General features: G+C 37.6%; 2 protein-coding genes across 2 annotated transcripts; one reads left to right on the forward strand and one right to left on the reverse strand.

The window, feature by feature from the left end:
• Positions 1-134: 134 nt before the first annotated feature.
• Positions 135-10,008, forward strand: snx9b (sorting nexin 9b). Its single transcript, XM_055149419.1, has 18 exons — positions 135-437; positions 1,244-1,330; positions 1,703-1,777; positions 2,601-2,726; positions 3,904-4,069; positions 4,580-4,700; positions 4,772-4,853; positions 4,931-5,056; positions 5,178-5,295; positions 5,367-5,497; positions 5,828-5,931; positions 6,023-6,126; positions 6,264-6,341; positions 6,700-6,776; positions 7,732-7,821; positions 7,893-8,007; positions 8,082-8,173; positions 8,698-10,008. The coding sequence occupies exons 1-18, from the start codon at positions 426-428 to the stop codon at positions 8,743-8,745; spliced, it is 1,752 nt and encodes a 583-aa protein (XP_055005394.1). The 5' UTR covers positions 135-425; the 3' UTR covers positions 8,746-10,008.
• Positions 10,009-10,378: 370 nt separating this feature from the next.
• si:ch211-203k16.3 (fibrinogen-like protein 1) lies at positions 10,379-14,254 on the reverse strand. Its single transcript, XM_020919916.2, has 8 exons — positions 14,129-14,254; positions 13,478-13,693; positions 12,826-12,945; positions 12,369-12,486; positions 12,164-12,295; positions 11,445-11,661; positions 10,982-11,177; positions 10,379-10,909 (listed from the first exon to the last, which is right to left on the reverse strand). Exons 1-8 carry the CDS (start codon positions 14,252-14,254, stop codon positions 10,763-10,765), a joined length of 1,272 nt encoding a protein of 423 aa, XP_020775575.2. The 3' UTR covers positions 10,379-10,762.
• Between the last annotated feature and the right edge of the window lie 2,200 nt (positions 14,255-16,454).

Below are 16,454 nucleotides of genomic sequence, written 5' to 3' on the forward strand. Positions count from 1 at the left end.
ATATAACTGTATACAACAATTTAACAATAACAGTGTTACTTATTGATTACTATGTCAAAAGATTGTGGGAAAACACATTTGTGCATTAGTCCCCGCTGTATCGTTCAAATGAGTCACTTGTGATACTTTTTCCGGTTTTTTCTCAGGTCACTCCCTCCCCGTTGCTGTCAGTGCTTTCATACGCGTTCAAACAACTTGCTGGCACAGTACCATTTTTCTTGTGTTAGAGTTGTTTTTTTATGTTTTGGGATATTTTACGAGTTTTGTAATGTGTTAAAGTTTCTTCTGTTGCGGTTGTCTCGTATGAAAAGTGTAGCACTTATTGCTTTTCAGCTCAAAAGCAGCGGGGAAAATGTCCAGCTGAGGAGCGGAAATCCTGAGAGCTCTGGGCCTGTTTTGGTAATGATTGGTCAACTGTTTCGACAATGGCAGTAAAGGTAGGTCATTTGCATCGTAAGGACAGATAAATAGTCGAAAATGAGTTGTGTGGCTTTAGCTGTTATTTAACAGCTGTTTTTAGGACTTGTACCCAGCCGCCTGCTGGCCAGAATCGCGGAGGCACCGACTTCTGCAGTTTTGCCAAATTGTTTAGCTATTACTCATAATTAGTCTTGTGCTTTTTAAAAGTTATTGTTTTGTTTGCTTTGGTGTAGAGACGTGTCACGGATGCACACACACATCTTTTTTAAGTTATGCTAACGACATGGAAAATGTGCGTTCTCCTGCAGTGTCTTGTGACATTTTACTACCTTTCCAGTGTGGGTCATTTGTGCTCCCGATGAATCCTGGGAATTGTAGTTCATTTCAGACTTTGCTTACAGGAGTTTTTTAGAGTTTGAAGTGTAGAATTTATCAGTGAGGAATGTTAATGGCACAACTTTATTTAGCTACACTGTAGTGTATATACCTCAATATTTTATTAACTAACAGCTAAATTTAAATGACCAACAGTTCTATAATCTGGTGCCCATAGACCTATATTATATACTTGTTATATACACTAACTTGTACAGTATTAGTAGCCTGTAGTGCAATAGTTCATTCAGGTATATTATACAGCATTTTGTAAATGAGCCGCAAGTTGTTTTTTTTTTTTTTTCTGAACCTGTTTGTCTGTGTTTGTTGTTGATACTAATAAAAAGGAAAGTTCAAGAGTCAGCAGAAACAACAAAACCTGTCCTTCCTGTTTAAGTTTGACCTTAGGTTCTTAAAAATATCTAAAACACTGCTTGTTTGTTTTCAGGCAAAAGTTTTATACGACTTCACTGCAGAACCTGGCAACAATGAGTTGACGGTTAAAGAAAATGAGACAATCACAATCACCAATCAGGTAGGCCTTGTGTTGACATTGAGGATAGCTGACAGTGGCTACATGCTCACACTTAAAAACATTGTACTGGTACAGAGTATAAACAGAAAATCTATGATGTCATTCTTACTGCTCAGTAAGAGTTCAAAGGTCACCCCATGTGTGCTGCCCTACATAGTTTTCTACTCAAAGTTAGACCAATCTGTAGCTACTGTTTAAAGAAGACTTGTTCTGCTAAAATAAAAAAGTTGCTGTGTACTGTAAAATAGCCTGTCAATTAGGCTACATTGTGCATTTTATAGGTGAATTATTGTACTGTAGACAAGAATTGTTGCTGTGGAGAAAATGGTTTCCTATAAGAAAGATTTATTTAAGACATTGTGTGTTTTGTAGAGTATTGGAGGCGGTTGGGTGGAAGCACAAAACTCCAGAGGGGAAGTAGGATTAGTACCAGAAGACTACATTGAGGTAAGAAGATGCCTTCAGTCTACAGCAGGCAATGCTTCTCCAACACATTTGTGACCTCAATTCAATAAAATAGATTTCTGTTTTCCCTGAAAGTTACAACACTGGGCCTTTTACATTTTGCTGATGTTTGCTTGTGTGAACATTTGTCCAGTAAATGACTTCATCATGTGGAGGTGATTCACTGTCATAATACACTTAAGGTTTATTTTAAAACAGACACTTTTAGTTCAGTCAATCTAACATTATACAATGCAGCCTCTGTGTTTGACAGATAATTAAGAAGCAGGGGATATGAAAATGTCTGGAGCACAAGATGTGATGTGGTAGTGTAATAATTTTAACAAGTGGATAGAAATAGACATGAAGCTATAACACCAGGGGAGCTTCCTTATGTGTGCATGATTAGTGGTGATCTTAGCCTTGCTTTTGGCTATCTACCACTGTGAAGCTGTGGCTACAAAATATTACTTTTAATCACCAATGAATAATGTACAGTGTTGCACTTTAAAAGGCCTGTCATCTTGTAAAGCACAAATTTATAGCATTGATGGGACCTACATTTAGTGCAGTTAAGCTAGGACTGTGCAGTGCATCCGATTTAAATCATGTTGAGTTTCATCAGTGATAGCTTGGCAGTCTAGTACATACAATCCTCTGTCAGTAATAGCTTATGGTTTAGAGCAGGTTTTTGGATGAATACACTTGACTTTTATTATATTAAATCACATAGATGAAAAGTCTCTTTAGTGTCGACCTCTATTTTAACTGTTCAATCCATTCTGTCCACTTTGTCGTTTTAATGCTCATCTTTTTCCACATCCAGGTGTCCGCATCCTTACCATCCTTCCCCGCTGCAGCTCCTCCTGCTCCCAGTCAAGGAAATGTGGCTGCTCCAGACCTGTCTTTCTTTGACGCTTTTGCCCCTGCCTCTGCCCCACCTCCTGTTCAGGTGCACTTTAACTTTAATTACATTTTTCAATCGTTTTTTTGACGCAGTTTTGCATTTACATCAAAGTTGTATTTAAAAGCTAAAATGCAGAAGTGAATTTGCATTGGGCCATTTATTTTTACCTGTGTGTGAGTTTTTGCAGACTGAAACCCAGATGTCACTTAGTTTTGAGTAACAATGTTTTCTAAGCATCTGCTGTAATTGTAAGCAGAGTTTAGTCAGAATTAGGAACAATTGTGAATTGTCTAATATTTTGAGGTCAGCAAGTTGTTGAGTACAGAAGGAAACGCATCAGCAATTGACTCACTCTTCCCCTCACAGCATAGATGGATTTCTGCATTTCCTAACTATAACATCACCATCACATTTTCTTCCTCTCAAGGTGGACACTGGGAATTTGAGTCCCCAGCCCGATACCCCAGATACCCCTCTCACTCCCTTCTTTTCTTTCCCGGGCGAGGTAACAACCATTAAAAGATGGAGAGCAGAGCCAAAGAATGAACCCAACATGACTCTGCCCCCCTTTTTTTGATTCGTTTGCCTTGGAAATTTGCCCATTTGATGACGCTAAAAAGCATGTTGTCACTTATTACTGATTAACATGCACACTCTGTTTTCAAATCAGCACCAGTTAAAATGTCACTATTCTATTCTTACTTTAATCAATATATTACTTATTGTATGTACTTTTAGTATTAAACCTTAATTTCATACCAGGCAACAGTTTGGAAACTTGGAAGATGACCTGACTTTTGACTGGTATCACGTATGAAATTATTGTTTTAATTTTAATACTTTGATTTGTGTTATTGTTGTTGCATTAATAACATGTTTTTAGCTCTAACATATGACATGTTGCAAGGTTGGTTCCCAGAGTGTTTTTTCAGCATTAAAAAGTGCATGTTTTATGTCAGTTTTGTATCATTGAAAGTCCTGCACAGTGCACACAACCCATACCACAGTGTGCTTAAGTGTGTTCCTTTAAGTTAATTGCATGATATGATTTCCTTCTAATACATGAAACTCGTTGGTACTGTTCTTGGTATGTAATGGAGATTTCAGAATGATACAGTTAAGTTAAGTTAAACCAAAGAACAATAGATGCCTTATTCAGTTCCTCTTTGCTTATCCTTGTATTAGTATTCTGCCAGTTTTAACATTACTGTATTTTCTTCAGGCGAGTAATGGTAATGATCCCTGGTCATCGTGGAATGCTGATCCTTCGGGAGGCTCTTCCAACAATTGGGCATCCAACCCAGAGGGCACTCAGACTGGGAAGAGTGCAGCAGCAGACCCCTGGGGCTCTGTGTCCCATGGCCATCCTCAGGCTTATCAAGGACCAGGTTAGGATTGATATTAACTCTATTATAATTGTCATGCATACTCTATAAATCACATAGAAACAGCTGCATTTGCTCTTGTCTTTGTACAAAAAACTAAAAGTAGCAAATTTGAACACATTATTATTTGACTGTATAATGCTATTTTGGTAATCGTACTTTGTAAGTGTTGACCAAAAAAAAAAACATTCCTTTTTTTTCTTTCCAAAGGCCCATATCCTTATTTGATTGATTATACAGGTATCCTGTGTCTTGTATGTTGGTAGTTTTGAGCATATAGTAACAAAAAGGTTGAGTTTTTGTGAAGAAATAACAGCATGTGTTTGTACAATAATGGACATGTCCAAAATTCTTTTGTCACTAAATGTATTCTCATGTCATGCAAGGTATAAAGCATGTTCAATATGTTTACCCCAAGTTTGTCCCATGGCATGCACTGGTCCCATGCCCTTTAATGCTCTTCCCTGCATTACCCATGCATTATTCATACAGTGTATATGGAATGTGTGATAGGAGCTGAAGACGATGAGTGGGATGATGAGTGGGACGACAGATCTGGAGGTTATGCAGACTCTGAAGCTGGAGAGGGTGGAGCCATGCAAAGAGCTCATACAATGAAAATATCCCTCAACAAGTAAGAGCCCACCAGAACAACAATGGTCCAGTGACACAAAATAAATACATAATTTTTCTGTTTCTGAGCAGGTTTCCCTTCTCAAAGTCTGGTCCAGAGCTATTCCTCCTTTGCAAACAACTTACTAAAGGCAAAGAGAGGCTCCCAATTTATGTAAGTATGTTCTTCAAAACCAACAAGTTCTTCAATGTTATTGTAATAACATCTGTTGTCTTCTAACTCATGCTCAGATGGGAGAAGTTGGCGCAGTTTGGTCTTACCCAGAAACACAGTTAGACTGTGTTGTAGCTGACCCTAAAAAAGGCTCAAAGATGTACGGCCTCAAGAGTTACATTGAATATCAAATTACACCCAATGTAAGTATTCATGTGAAGGCAATAACTTAAATGTAATAACTAAATAAAAATAACAATATTTGAATTATATTATGTCTTGCAAAAGCACTTTCTTTTGTAACAATTCATGACTGTTTTATAGACCACAAATAGACCTGTCAATCACAGATACAAGCACTTTGATTGGCTGTATGAGAGACTCCTGGACAAATTTGGGTCAGCCATTCCCATCCCATCTTTACCAGACAAGCAAGTGACAGGTACGGCAAATTAAATACTTACATATTACATTCTTAGTGAAATGTTGAAAATCCAATTCCTGTGTGTCTAGGACGATTTGAAGAGGAGTTTATTAAAATGCGTATGGAGCGGTTGCAGGGCTGGATGACTAGAATGTGTCGGCACCCGGTTGTTTCAAATAGTGAAGTGTTTCAACTTTTTCTCACCTACAAAGACGAGAAGGTTTGTACTGGATCTCAACACTAATCATGTGTTTACACTACAGAAACACAGCTTAACCCTTCATCTTCTTCAAACTGGTTTCACATCGTTAGATCGGGTTTGGAATGCATGATATTTAGAGACTACTTTATATTTTGAGATAATATAGGAATAATTGTATCGTAACTATTGTATTGATAACTATAATTAACTTTTTTATTAACACTTTTTACATTTGTGAATGTGCTTAAAATTATATAGTTTTTGTGGGTTTTTTTTGTGTTTTTTATGTATTTTATTTGAACTCATATCATAATCAAATCATTATCTTTGTCGTTACTATTTCTTTAGGATTGGAAAATGGGCAAGAGAAAAGCAGAGAAAGATGAGACTGTTGGAGTAATGATTTTCTCCACAATAGAGCCTGAAGCCCCAGATCTGGACCCACTGGAAGTGTAAGTTTAACAATATACCAAAACTAAACAAAACAAAAAGTAAACAAATAAAAGAGACAAATAACTGTATTTCTTTGTTGTGTCCCCTCAGGGAGCAGAAGTGTGAGCAGTTCAGCAGGTTTACCAAAGCCATGGATGACGGTGTGAAGGAGATCCTCACTGTGGGCCATGAGCACTGGAAGAGATGCACAGGCCGTATGTGACTTAATGCATGTTTTCTATTCTCTCTCCCTCATTCTTTCTTATATTCTGCCTCATAATTACTATTTACATTAACGGGTATTATTTTGTAAACCTATCACATTGACTTTGGTGTTTGTGTCCCATCATAGCATTACCCAAGGAGTATCAGAGGATCGGCAAGGCTTTCCAAAACTTGTCCTCTGTTTTTACGAGCAGCGGTTATCAGGGTAAATTCCAGTATTAGCTGTGGTACATTTTGCTACGATGTAAATGCTCTTTCAGTTGAGCAACAATACCCACTTAAAAATAAAACGACAATACAAACAATAAACAAATACAATTATACATATTCAGGCTTAAAATATGCATATAAATGATAGAATATTCACTCTAAGACTCCAGAATCTAAGCAGTGATGTAAATGCACACACCATAAATGTACTGTAGTCCAGAAATGTTCCCTATTATGTATTATTTATTCTTTTTGAAGTTTGACACACACAAGATCTTATAATACTGTTTGTGACTTTTATGTCGAAACCGGCGGCAATTGAGAAACCTTCTGATTACAAAACTTGTGCCTAGGTGAAGCCACCCTCACAGATGCCATGACTGAGGCAGGAAAGACCTATGAGGAGATTGCTCAGTTGGTTGCAGAACAGGTATGTGATTTTTACAATAGCTAACCATGTATTGCAACAGAATGTAACACCATAACATAGTGATGTGTGTTTATTCTTAAACAACAAGTTTTGTACTTTTTTCCTTCAGCAAACCTCATCTTTCACTCTGAGCTTTTCCGGTTGAGGTCATGTTGCCGTCACATTGTGCTGTCATGACCTTGTTTACCCCATGTACTGCCTGTCTAATCTGTACAGGAAGATCCCAAGGCTGAATTTATTTCTAGTAATGGTGATGTGTTATACATTGAAAAGAGCAAAGTCTTAGCATGATTTATACAAATAACCATACTAGTGTAATTACTCTAATGAATCATATCCATATGAAAATAAATCAATGTATTCAAGTTGTCTGATAGCCTGTTGAGACACTATGTCGCTAAATCTTCAGTAACAGTGATGAAATTCAGTATGGATATATTCTGATATTTCTGTACGAAATACTGTCTCCACCACAGAGTAATATCGCCCCCTGTCATCCTTCAAGATATTTAATTTAACATAAAAAAAATATAGTATAGAAATTCTAGAACCTCTTTCAGGTAAATGTTTTACCATTTTAACGTAGTGTGTTTTATGGTGTCCCTGTAGCTAACAGAGTCATTTGTGTAAGTTTATGCTCCTCCAAAACCCTTTGTGATGGTGATAGATAAATTAATAGTAGATATATAGACCAATAGTCCGAAGTTGGCTTTATTTAACCTCTTAAATAGTACTCACTTATCAGTCTAGTTCCAAATCTAATTTTACTACTGACACACTTGAGCAGTTTGCATTATCTTGGTTTAAAAATTGATATGTAAAGGGGGAAATTTCACCAGTGATGTAGAGTTTCCTTTTGTCTTTATCTCTTGAGAACCTGTTGCCATTTTCTTTTACCCATATCTGACATTCAGATAATGATATGACAGTTATGTGATGCTTGAATGTTTTTCAGCCTAAAAAAGACCTCCACTTTGTCATGGAAACCAACAATGAATACAAGGGGCTGCTGGGCTGCTTTCCTGACACCATTGGAGTCCATAAGGTGCACTGTCATTTTGTCTATTTCTTAATTATGCAGTTGTGTATTTGCTAATGCTTTATAATCCTGTACAGGCTGCAATAGATAAATTAAAAGAAGGTGACAAACTGGTTGCAGCTGGTAAAATCACAGCTCAGGATAAAGTGACCATGGCCAAACGTGTCAGCACTATGTCTTATGCATTACAAGGTAGTACAGTCAAAGTATTGGTTACAATAAGATCATATCTGGTAAAGTAATATCTTCTTTTTTTCTTTTTATAGCTGAAATGAACCACTTCCATAATAACCGAATCTATGACTACAACCGAGTCATGCAGCAGTACCTCGAGGAGCAAATCAAGTTTTACGAGACGGTAGGAACATTTTCATCAACTGTCTGGTTCACTAAATGTCAGCGTGTAAAGGCTCTTCTAGATATACGACACAATGTATTATGTAACATCACACCTGCTTGTCTCCGTGGAGATGGCACTGCTTTGCTTAGATGTGCATTCATTCTGGCCAAAAACACCTTGAAAAACTACTGTGGCAGACTTGTCTCAGAAACTTGGCCTGGTGGAGTCACTTGCTTGTTTCCAAGGAAATGGATCAATTTAATGCCATACTGTGTAATGTTCCTTTCAAAGCAATAAATCTCCCTGGAGAAGTCAAGTCTAATATGCAGTCTTTAATAATGGCCTGAATATCCCTGGCATATTGACATATATTTATGAGAATTTCTAGAAATTGTAACCAAAATGTTTAGTTTTATTTTCTTTATCATATGAGAAAGCTAGTGTAATGTATTCTTAAAATGTTAATTTGACAGCAGAACTCTGTATATTTAATCACATTTACTTACCATGTGTTTTTCTACAACTTCTTTCTACATTCCTAGATCGCAGCAAAACTGAGACATGCACACAGTCAGTTCACCACTATGTGAGAACCGAGACTGTCACACTACAAGAACCCCTCCAATATTCCTGTTTGTACTGCTTTCTTTTGGCCACATTTTATTTAAGTTTTAATTTCCTTCACCTGTGCCTTAGAAAATATAACTGTAACAACAGAATTTTCAGCAGGGCTCCAGCAGCAGAAGAGTCCAAAGTCAGTGTAAAATACTTTTTCATTTCAAAATAATTAGGCAAACAGTACTGTGCAAAGGTCTGAGGCAAGTTTTTTTTTAAGAAAAGCTATAAGCAGAGGTGGGAGGTGTATTTTGGAAAGTATATAATCTATAATTAAAACTATTGAAAATGACCTCAAAAAGAGACAGAAACTTCTAGTGTAGTCTCCCCTTTGTGGTTATTTTAATAATCTTTTCATTTAATAACAAAATGTAGATTTTCATTTTTGTCAATATTGCCCACGCCTAACTATCCATGGGTTTTAGAATGATTAAAAACTAGAATAGCTGCCATAGCGATTAACAATTTATACCATTCAAAAGATGTATTTTGTTTTAATGTTCTCAAAAAACAGAAAGCCATGAATAAGTATGTGTGTGTGTTCTACATGTGTTAATTGTATTGGTCACACCTTTGCACATTACTGTATATTAAAGTCAAATTGAATATTGTAGTTTTTTGTAGTATAATATTGTTGCCTTTTGCTGATACTGCCTTGTCTTGTTCAGCCTTTGCACTTCCTTCAAACAGGAAACTCCCATCTCCTTCCTCCAGTGCCTCCTCACGTGCCTTATATTATTGTACAAAACAAAAGTGCTTGGATTGTCTGCCCTGACGAGCATACTATATTTCTGCAGTTTACATTTTACACAGTTATTTTTTAATTTTGAACACAATAAAAGTGAAAATGAAAAACGCCCCAATGAAGAGAGACTTTAGATTTTGGTGAAGAATGTTTGTCCCTAGAAATAGTTGTTTTATATGAAGGCGTATTAAGCACTAATAAATGTAACAATCTGTACTATAAGAGCTCTGGTCATGGCCTGGAGAATATGTGATGTATGCAATTTTACTTCTGCTTTTCACCAGCTTGCAATCAGCCTAATCTTATACACTTTTTACTTTCTTATGACATCCTATATAAGACATTCTGTGTAAGTAATAAGACAAATAGAAATGTAACTATATACTTTGAGCCCGTCCGGTGCACCATCAATATTTTATGTATAGAGCTATGCCATTTGTAACTAAATTCTGTTTGATTTATTAAACAATGATTTGTACTCGTTCTGCTCTGATCAGTGTTTAAATGTTGTGTATTATTCTGTGTTCGTGTCTTATACATGGCCTGTGCCACATTCTGGTTTTACAGTGTCTGTCCTGTTTCCCAAATGGACTCCTCCTTTAAACGCTGGCCTTGGAGACACAGAGGGGTCTGACTGTGCGGGTCAAAGACTGTGTTTATTCACTCACCCTCAAAGGGCTCTTTTAGCGCTCACTCGTCTGTGGAGGGCTTTAGGTGCAGCTGGATGTGGACCACATAGGGCTTTTTAATGTACTTCAATTTAGAACTGAGACTGTATTCCTGTAGACTGGAATGTCTGAACTTTATACTCTTGAATATGAATGAATAACACCAATGTACAATTTATCAAAGATTCAGTCCAGAGTAAAAAGTGGTAAGCATGGCAAATAGGTATGCTGCATACACAGTATGTCTAATATGTACATTTACTGGTAAAGTGTATTTTGGAAATGCCAAATACCAGTACGTTTATATATTATATTTTCTAAAAAAAAATAAAATAAAATACACACAAATAAAAAAATACAGGTTCATACAACATTTCCTTGTCTGAAATAGTGTGGTTAAATATTGCTGCAATATGCATTTGAGGTTATCCAACTGGCATGACTCCCTTGTCCCTTCCATGTCTTCATCATGTCTTCATCATGGGTGCACTCCTCATTAGTAACTTCCTTTTTTAAAAGCAGTTTTATCCTTGTGTATCCATGTGTAAAAAAGCCATGTGGTCTTTACTGCCTCATGTTTTAAGGTGACACATGTCTTCTGAAGGAGCGTGGCCGAATCATCATTATGACTTTACGCAGAGAATAATAGTCTGAGTCTTTCCACGAGTGCCACACAATCCCGTCTGGACCCAGAGGACCACGGCCTCGAGGACTGTAATGGCCTCCCTGTAAGTGAAAAATATTATTATTGTGCTTTTCTCAGGAGTTTTATAAAGGCTTATATATTCTATTGTTTACCCTGTAGTAAACTCCGTTCAGGTGGGCATAAAAGCACTGGTTGTACCACCATCCGCCATGGGAGATCTCCGCACAAATGTTGCCACTGTCTGGAGTGCTGAAGCTCTGTTTGTCATGGTACCATCCAAACGAGTCTTGCACAGAGCCACTAAAGCCTGATATATGGAGGCGGTACTGGTGCTCCTCATCTTCTACACTACAGAACAACAAGGGGAAGCATTTTAGTGAGTAGTGTTGAGACAATATCAACATATTCAAAATTGAAATATACTACAACAAAAGCTCAATGCAGATTTTAATACCACAATGACAATTAAATTCACATCACTTCAATGTCATAGTAATTTCTTTAAAACTTTCAAGCTGGTCTTATACAAATTCTAATATACATCAAGCCCAGTCAAAGCTACTGAGGAGTTGACAGCTTAGTTTGGAGTATTGCTATAGCTACTTTGTGCACCACCTGAAGCTCTGGTAGATGGCGTGCTTGTGCTTATTGCTCCAGTCATCCAGGTCTATGCGTAGCACGTATTCCCCCTGAGATGTGAGGTCATGGATGTGGTCGTTCCCCAACCAGAACTCCGAGTGCAGGTCTCCAAACCCATCCCTGTAATCCCCCCAGGTTCGGTCAAAGGTCACCGATCCATCCAACCTCCTCTGGATCATGGTCCAGCCCCCACCTAAAGGACAGCATATGTCATAAGAACCATCGCTTTGAAGGAGCTGTGAAGGAGGAAAAGCTACAGTGATGTGTTGAGTAGCCACAAATTACTAATTGCAGTATATAAGAGTAAAACAAGAAGAGTCACACAAATTCTCATATTTCCAATGGACACCTACAGTACAGTAAATATGAGATGCAAGAAATACATGTCCAAGTCATGTTAATATTGTCACTGTCAACAAAAAGCTTTCTTACCAATAGACCTGCTCACAGTGGAACGAATAACCAAAACTAATAGGACTCAAATTATTTAAATAAAAATATTACTCACAGAAGTAACAATATTGTGCAAAAAAAAAAACAGATTACTCCCATCTCTGAAATGAAGTAGTCTTTATGCAGATTGTCACTGTTTACCATATGGCAGGTCTAGTGGGAGCTCAAAGGCAGATGAGGCAACAACGAGACAAAACAGGTTGTAATTAACTTTTTATAAGTTTCTGTGAAGCGTCACTCACCATCTGTATCCATATCACAGAAGACTTCCACAGGAGCCCCAGCCAGTACCACAGTGTAGAGACCTGATCTCCTCACGCCATTGTGGTAAATAGAGGCACAGTCTGTAGGGCAGTTCCTAATGTTCTGTGTTTCTGCAGGGGAAGAATAAAGCCAATAGTTAAAGTGACCTGCGCCCTCTCCTGGTGGAAAAGTGCACTGACTAACCTGGGTGGTTCTGATGGTCTTGAGAATTCATCAGAGAGTTGGGGTGAGGGAGGTTGACCAAACACCCAGGGCTTCTTTTGACCCGATCCACCACTTCTGATAGATTATGGACCTGGTTCTGAAGAGAGGGGCATTGTCAGATGGTGACTGTGCAGGGCTTTTAGATTTTTATTTAGGCTAGTAACACCTTTAGTCTTATTTGGGAAGTAAAATTTTATGCATAGCCCTAAACTGTTTTTATTTTACCAATGTAAAACATACTTTTTAAATAAATTTTCTCTCTGTAATTACATAACAAAACTTTATAGCTTAAAGCAGTGGTTTGTACACTTTATTACAATATTTTGTTTACCAAAATATTACAGCTTCATATGACTATTAAACCCCGGTTTGACTAATAATTGCAAATACTAGCAATAGTGACTAAAAAATTTATTTAAATTTTTGAATATTGAACCTGCAGATCAAGTATGAGGGTGCCCTGTATGTGCAGCAGACTGGTGGCCTCTGTGTAGTGCATCTCCAGATCATGAAGTCTCTGTTCAAGGGACATGTTCAGGTGAGTCCTCTCTTCAGTCTGTCAACAAATCACATGCTTTCAGAAGAAACATCAGCTTAAAACAGTTCTAAATGGTTTTACATTTGACCTATTCTATTATATTTGTCAAACAAAACAAGAGGTATAATAATCAAACAACTGAGAACTATGTGGTCACAGATGATGTGCTGGAGCCCACCTGAGGTGTGTTATTGTTTGTGTAGCACTAAGATCAACGTAGCTACATGTGTAGGAGCATGACTAATCCTGTTAGCAGCTAAGGTTAAGGACAAGGTGCAAAGAGAGCTACACTACCTGCTGCTGTTAAGACATGAGCTATGACAAGGCACTATCATAGTGAAGCTTCAGATAGATATGGCTGTCAAATCATGTTAATTTATTATGCATTGTCATTTTGGATGCCTTCTACTATTGAACTTGTGTGACAAATCAAATTTAGTTTGATGATGGGGATAAAATAGGCTACAGTTTTTACCCATGACTATGGATAATACTGCCAATCCTCTGGGGAGCAGAGGCTCTGTTGTACACAGTGATGCAGTGTAATGACCTGTATCTCAAGGACCTTGACCCGAAGCCGGTGGTTCCTGAGCTCCTCCTGTAGCTCAGACACAGTCTCTCTGAGTGTGTGCAGCTGCCGCTTCAGCTCTTGGTTCTCATGGAGCCAAAAGGACACTTCATCTGTGCAGCGGAACATGTCAGGACACCTCTGCCCCCCCAGCTGGGGCAAAGAGGCCACGATACGACACATGCCATTTTCTGTCAGCTGTGGAGGGAGAAATCAAATAATAACAATTACAAATGAAAGTCAAATAAGAGAAGTAGGTTAGAGCATGATAAAACATGTACATGAAATAATACCAGAATAATTTCTTTGGTCTAAACATTAAAATGAACCGTATTTTTATGCTTGGATTAATATCCACTACAGTTGACATTAAAATTACTCCCTAATAACTTTCTATGTCTTATCCATTCATCAGTTTTATTTTATAAATATTGGTAAATGTGAAGATTGTCTAGAGGCAGTGAGTGGAGACTACAGGGACTATAGCTACAAAATGACAACACAATGACCAGAATACTATATGAAGATACTTTTAATTAATACTAAATACTAAGCCAACAACATCAGAGCATTAAGCATCTATTTCAGTCTCTCTTGGGTAATTGTATTTTGTAAGTTCTGATAAGTTCTCACCTGATTTGTGTACTCTCCACATTGAGTTCCTCCTCCATTGAATCCAGTTGTGTTAAAGGCATCCACCTCAGCCACCAGCACCAGTGCCATCCACACACACAGCCCAGAAAGTACAGAGGGAGACATGGTCGACTTTGTCCCACTGTTTTAAACTAACAGTTTTTCTGTTTGGGAGGAGCAGGTGCAACAGTCCACTTGTCCATGCCCAGGTCGGTTTCATCTGTGGTTTTCTTAAATAGAAACAATATTTATGTTACACATTTGTTTGGTCTCAGATGACTATAGGGGCATGAACTTGGGTAATTATGACGAACCAAGATCCCATTAGGTATATTACATTAGTGCCTTGAGGCTCAAACGTGCCACCTACTTAACTTAACCTCTTTATTGCCCCTATTGATTGAAACATGCATTTCTTTTTGACTGAATCATTAAATGAAGCCTTGAGAACTAAAACAAAACCTCATCCGTCTCTTTAAAAAAATCAAGTAAATATTCTGTTAGCATTATCAGTAAAACTTAAAGTTTCCTGGGACATAACAACACACAAGAAACAACAAATAAATAAACAGTAAATAAATAGGAGTTTGACCATTAGATTATTGGTGTAGCACTGCTCCTGCTTCATTCCCTTCAGTGTAGCAAAGTCTACGCCTACTTGTAGCACTTTAAAGGAGCTGCCACTTCCACATAGGGCCTAAAACTACTCACCTTAGCCAGAGCTCATCTTATGCTAGCACCACACCACACTTATTTCAGGCGCAGTGTTTTGTCCATTTTCTATTCAAAACTGCATTAATATCAGTTTTATGTAAGAGTGTCCTTCATGGTCTTCCTCCCTCACTCTCACTGCAGACATCTTAGAGCCATAATCCACCTGTAAGAGGATTCCACCAGAGACGGAGACAGAACGGGAAAGGGAATGGACAGTTATCACATGGTGGTGTTTATTTACAAGTTACAAAACACTTTTTTGTCTTTTTTTATTTGCCTCATTCATGAATCAGTGCATCAATGTGAATGAAAAGGAACAGAAATAGCATAGCTGTGTAATATCTGCCCTCTTTAACACTTCTAACACTTCTTTATAATAAAAATACTTGCTACACTGGCTTGACTACTGTAGGTTACAGTGTTTTTGTTGAAAGTACTTGAAGATTATGTGGCTTGGTACCATTATTTTACTGCTCCCAATAATACAAGTTTTAAGTCCTTTATGTTGGGAGCCAGTGATATCATTCATTTATTTATTTTTTAATATATAGGTTGTTTACAAGAAATTTCTACTGCACTACTGCACTGTTCACAACAATCCCCATCCATAAGAGCTACGGAAGTGAGTAGGGATGTAACAATAACCAAAATATTGTGAAATTGTATTGTCAAAGTTCTCACAATAATATCGTGGACCATCACAATATATCAAATTACAAGTCTCTTTGCTTAAATTAAGAGTTATGATGCAGCAATAGTTAAAAAAGACAGACCATGATCCTTTGCTCCATTTCAGTGCAGACTACAAGAAAAAATAAAAATTCTAAGCACATTTAAGTCTTAGTTGTTTGGATTAAGTTTTATCAAGGCATTTTAAGAGGAAGAAGTAGCATATTAACAGTTCTGTTTGCCTCCACAAAATATCGCAATAAATATCGCACCGTGAGGTCCATACCGTGACGATATCGTATCGTGAGACTTGGGTGCCATTACAACCCTAGTAGTGAGTTGTCTGCACGTTTTTTCCACAGTTTGTTTTTTAGTCCTACATGAGCCTAATTAAAGTTCCTGTGCGTACACATAGGCCTGGATTAAACAAAAGAAAGGGAGGGGGTATCGTTTCTGCAAGTAGCTCGGGAATTAGTCTTATTACTTGGTCTTCCACAAGGGGGCGACAACATACTGTACATGGCATAGAGCAACCTACAGTCTATATGCTTAATAGCCTCATCATGATAGGCTACCAGATTTACAGCTAAAACATCACTAAATTTCACACATCATGACAAGATAGGGCCTTTATTGAAATCAGGAACTGAGAATAAAAAAGGGGGGAGAGTGGGTTAATTTTAGACCTGGCAGTTTCATATCTCAGAATGAAATACAACCGCCTTTGGCTACACCTGGCAATGGGCCACATTTAGCCTAATGGGTTCAATTACAAAATTCAATTAGCTTAATAATCATCAGCGTGAGGATAACAGCATGACGCCACTTGCTATTTCACTTCATTAGATGTCATTATGTGAACAAAAACAACATTAGTCATTGGTGATTAATTTGAAAGAAATCTAGGCTAATGATTCAGTGTTTCTCAAACTGTGGTAGGTTA

The sequence above is a fragment of the Boleophthalmus pectinirostris genome, unplaced genomic scaffold (genome assembly GCF_026225935.1).
Source record: "Boleophthalmus pectinirostris isolate CB_2022bp ecotype Guang Dong unplaced genomic scaffold, ASM2622593v1 HiC_scaffold_13, whole genome shotgun sequence".
NCBI classification, from domain to species: domain Eukaryota; kingdom Metazoa; phylum Chordata; class Actinopteri; order Gobiiformes; family Gobiidae; genus Boleophthalmus; species Boleophthalmus pectinirostris.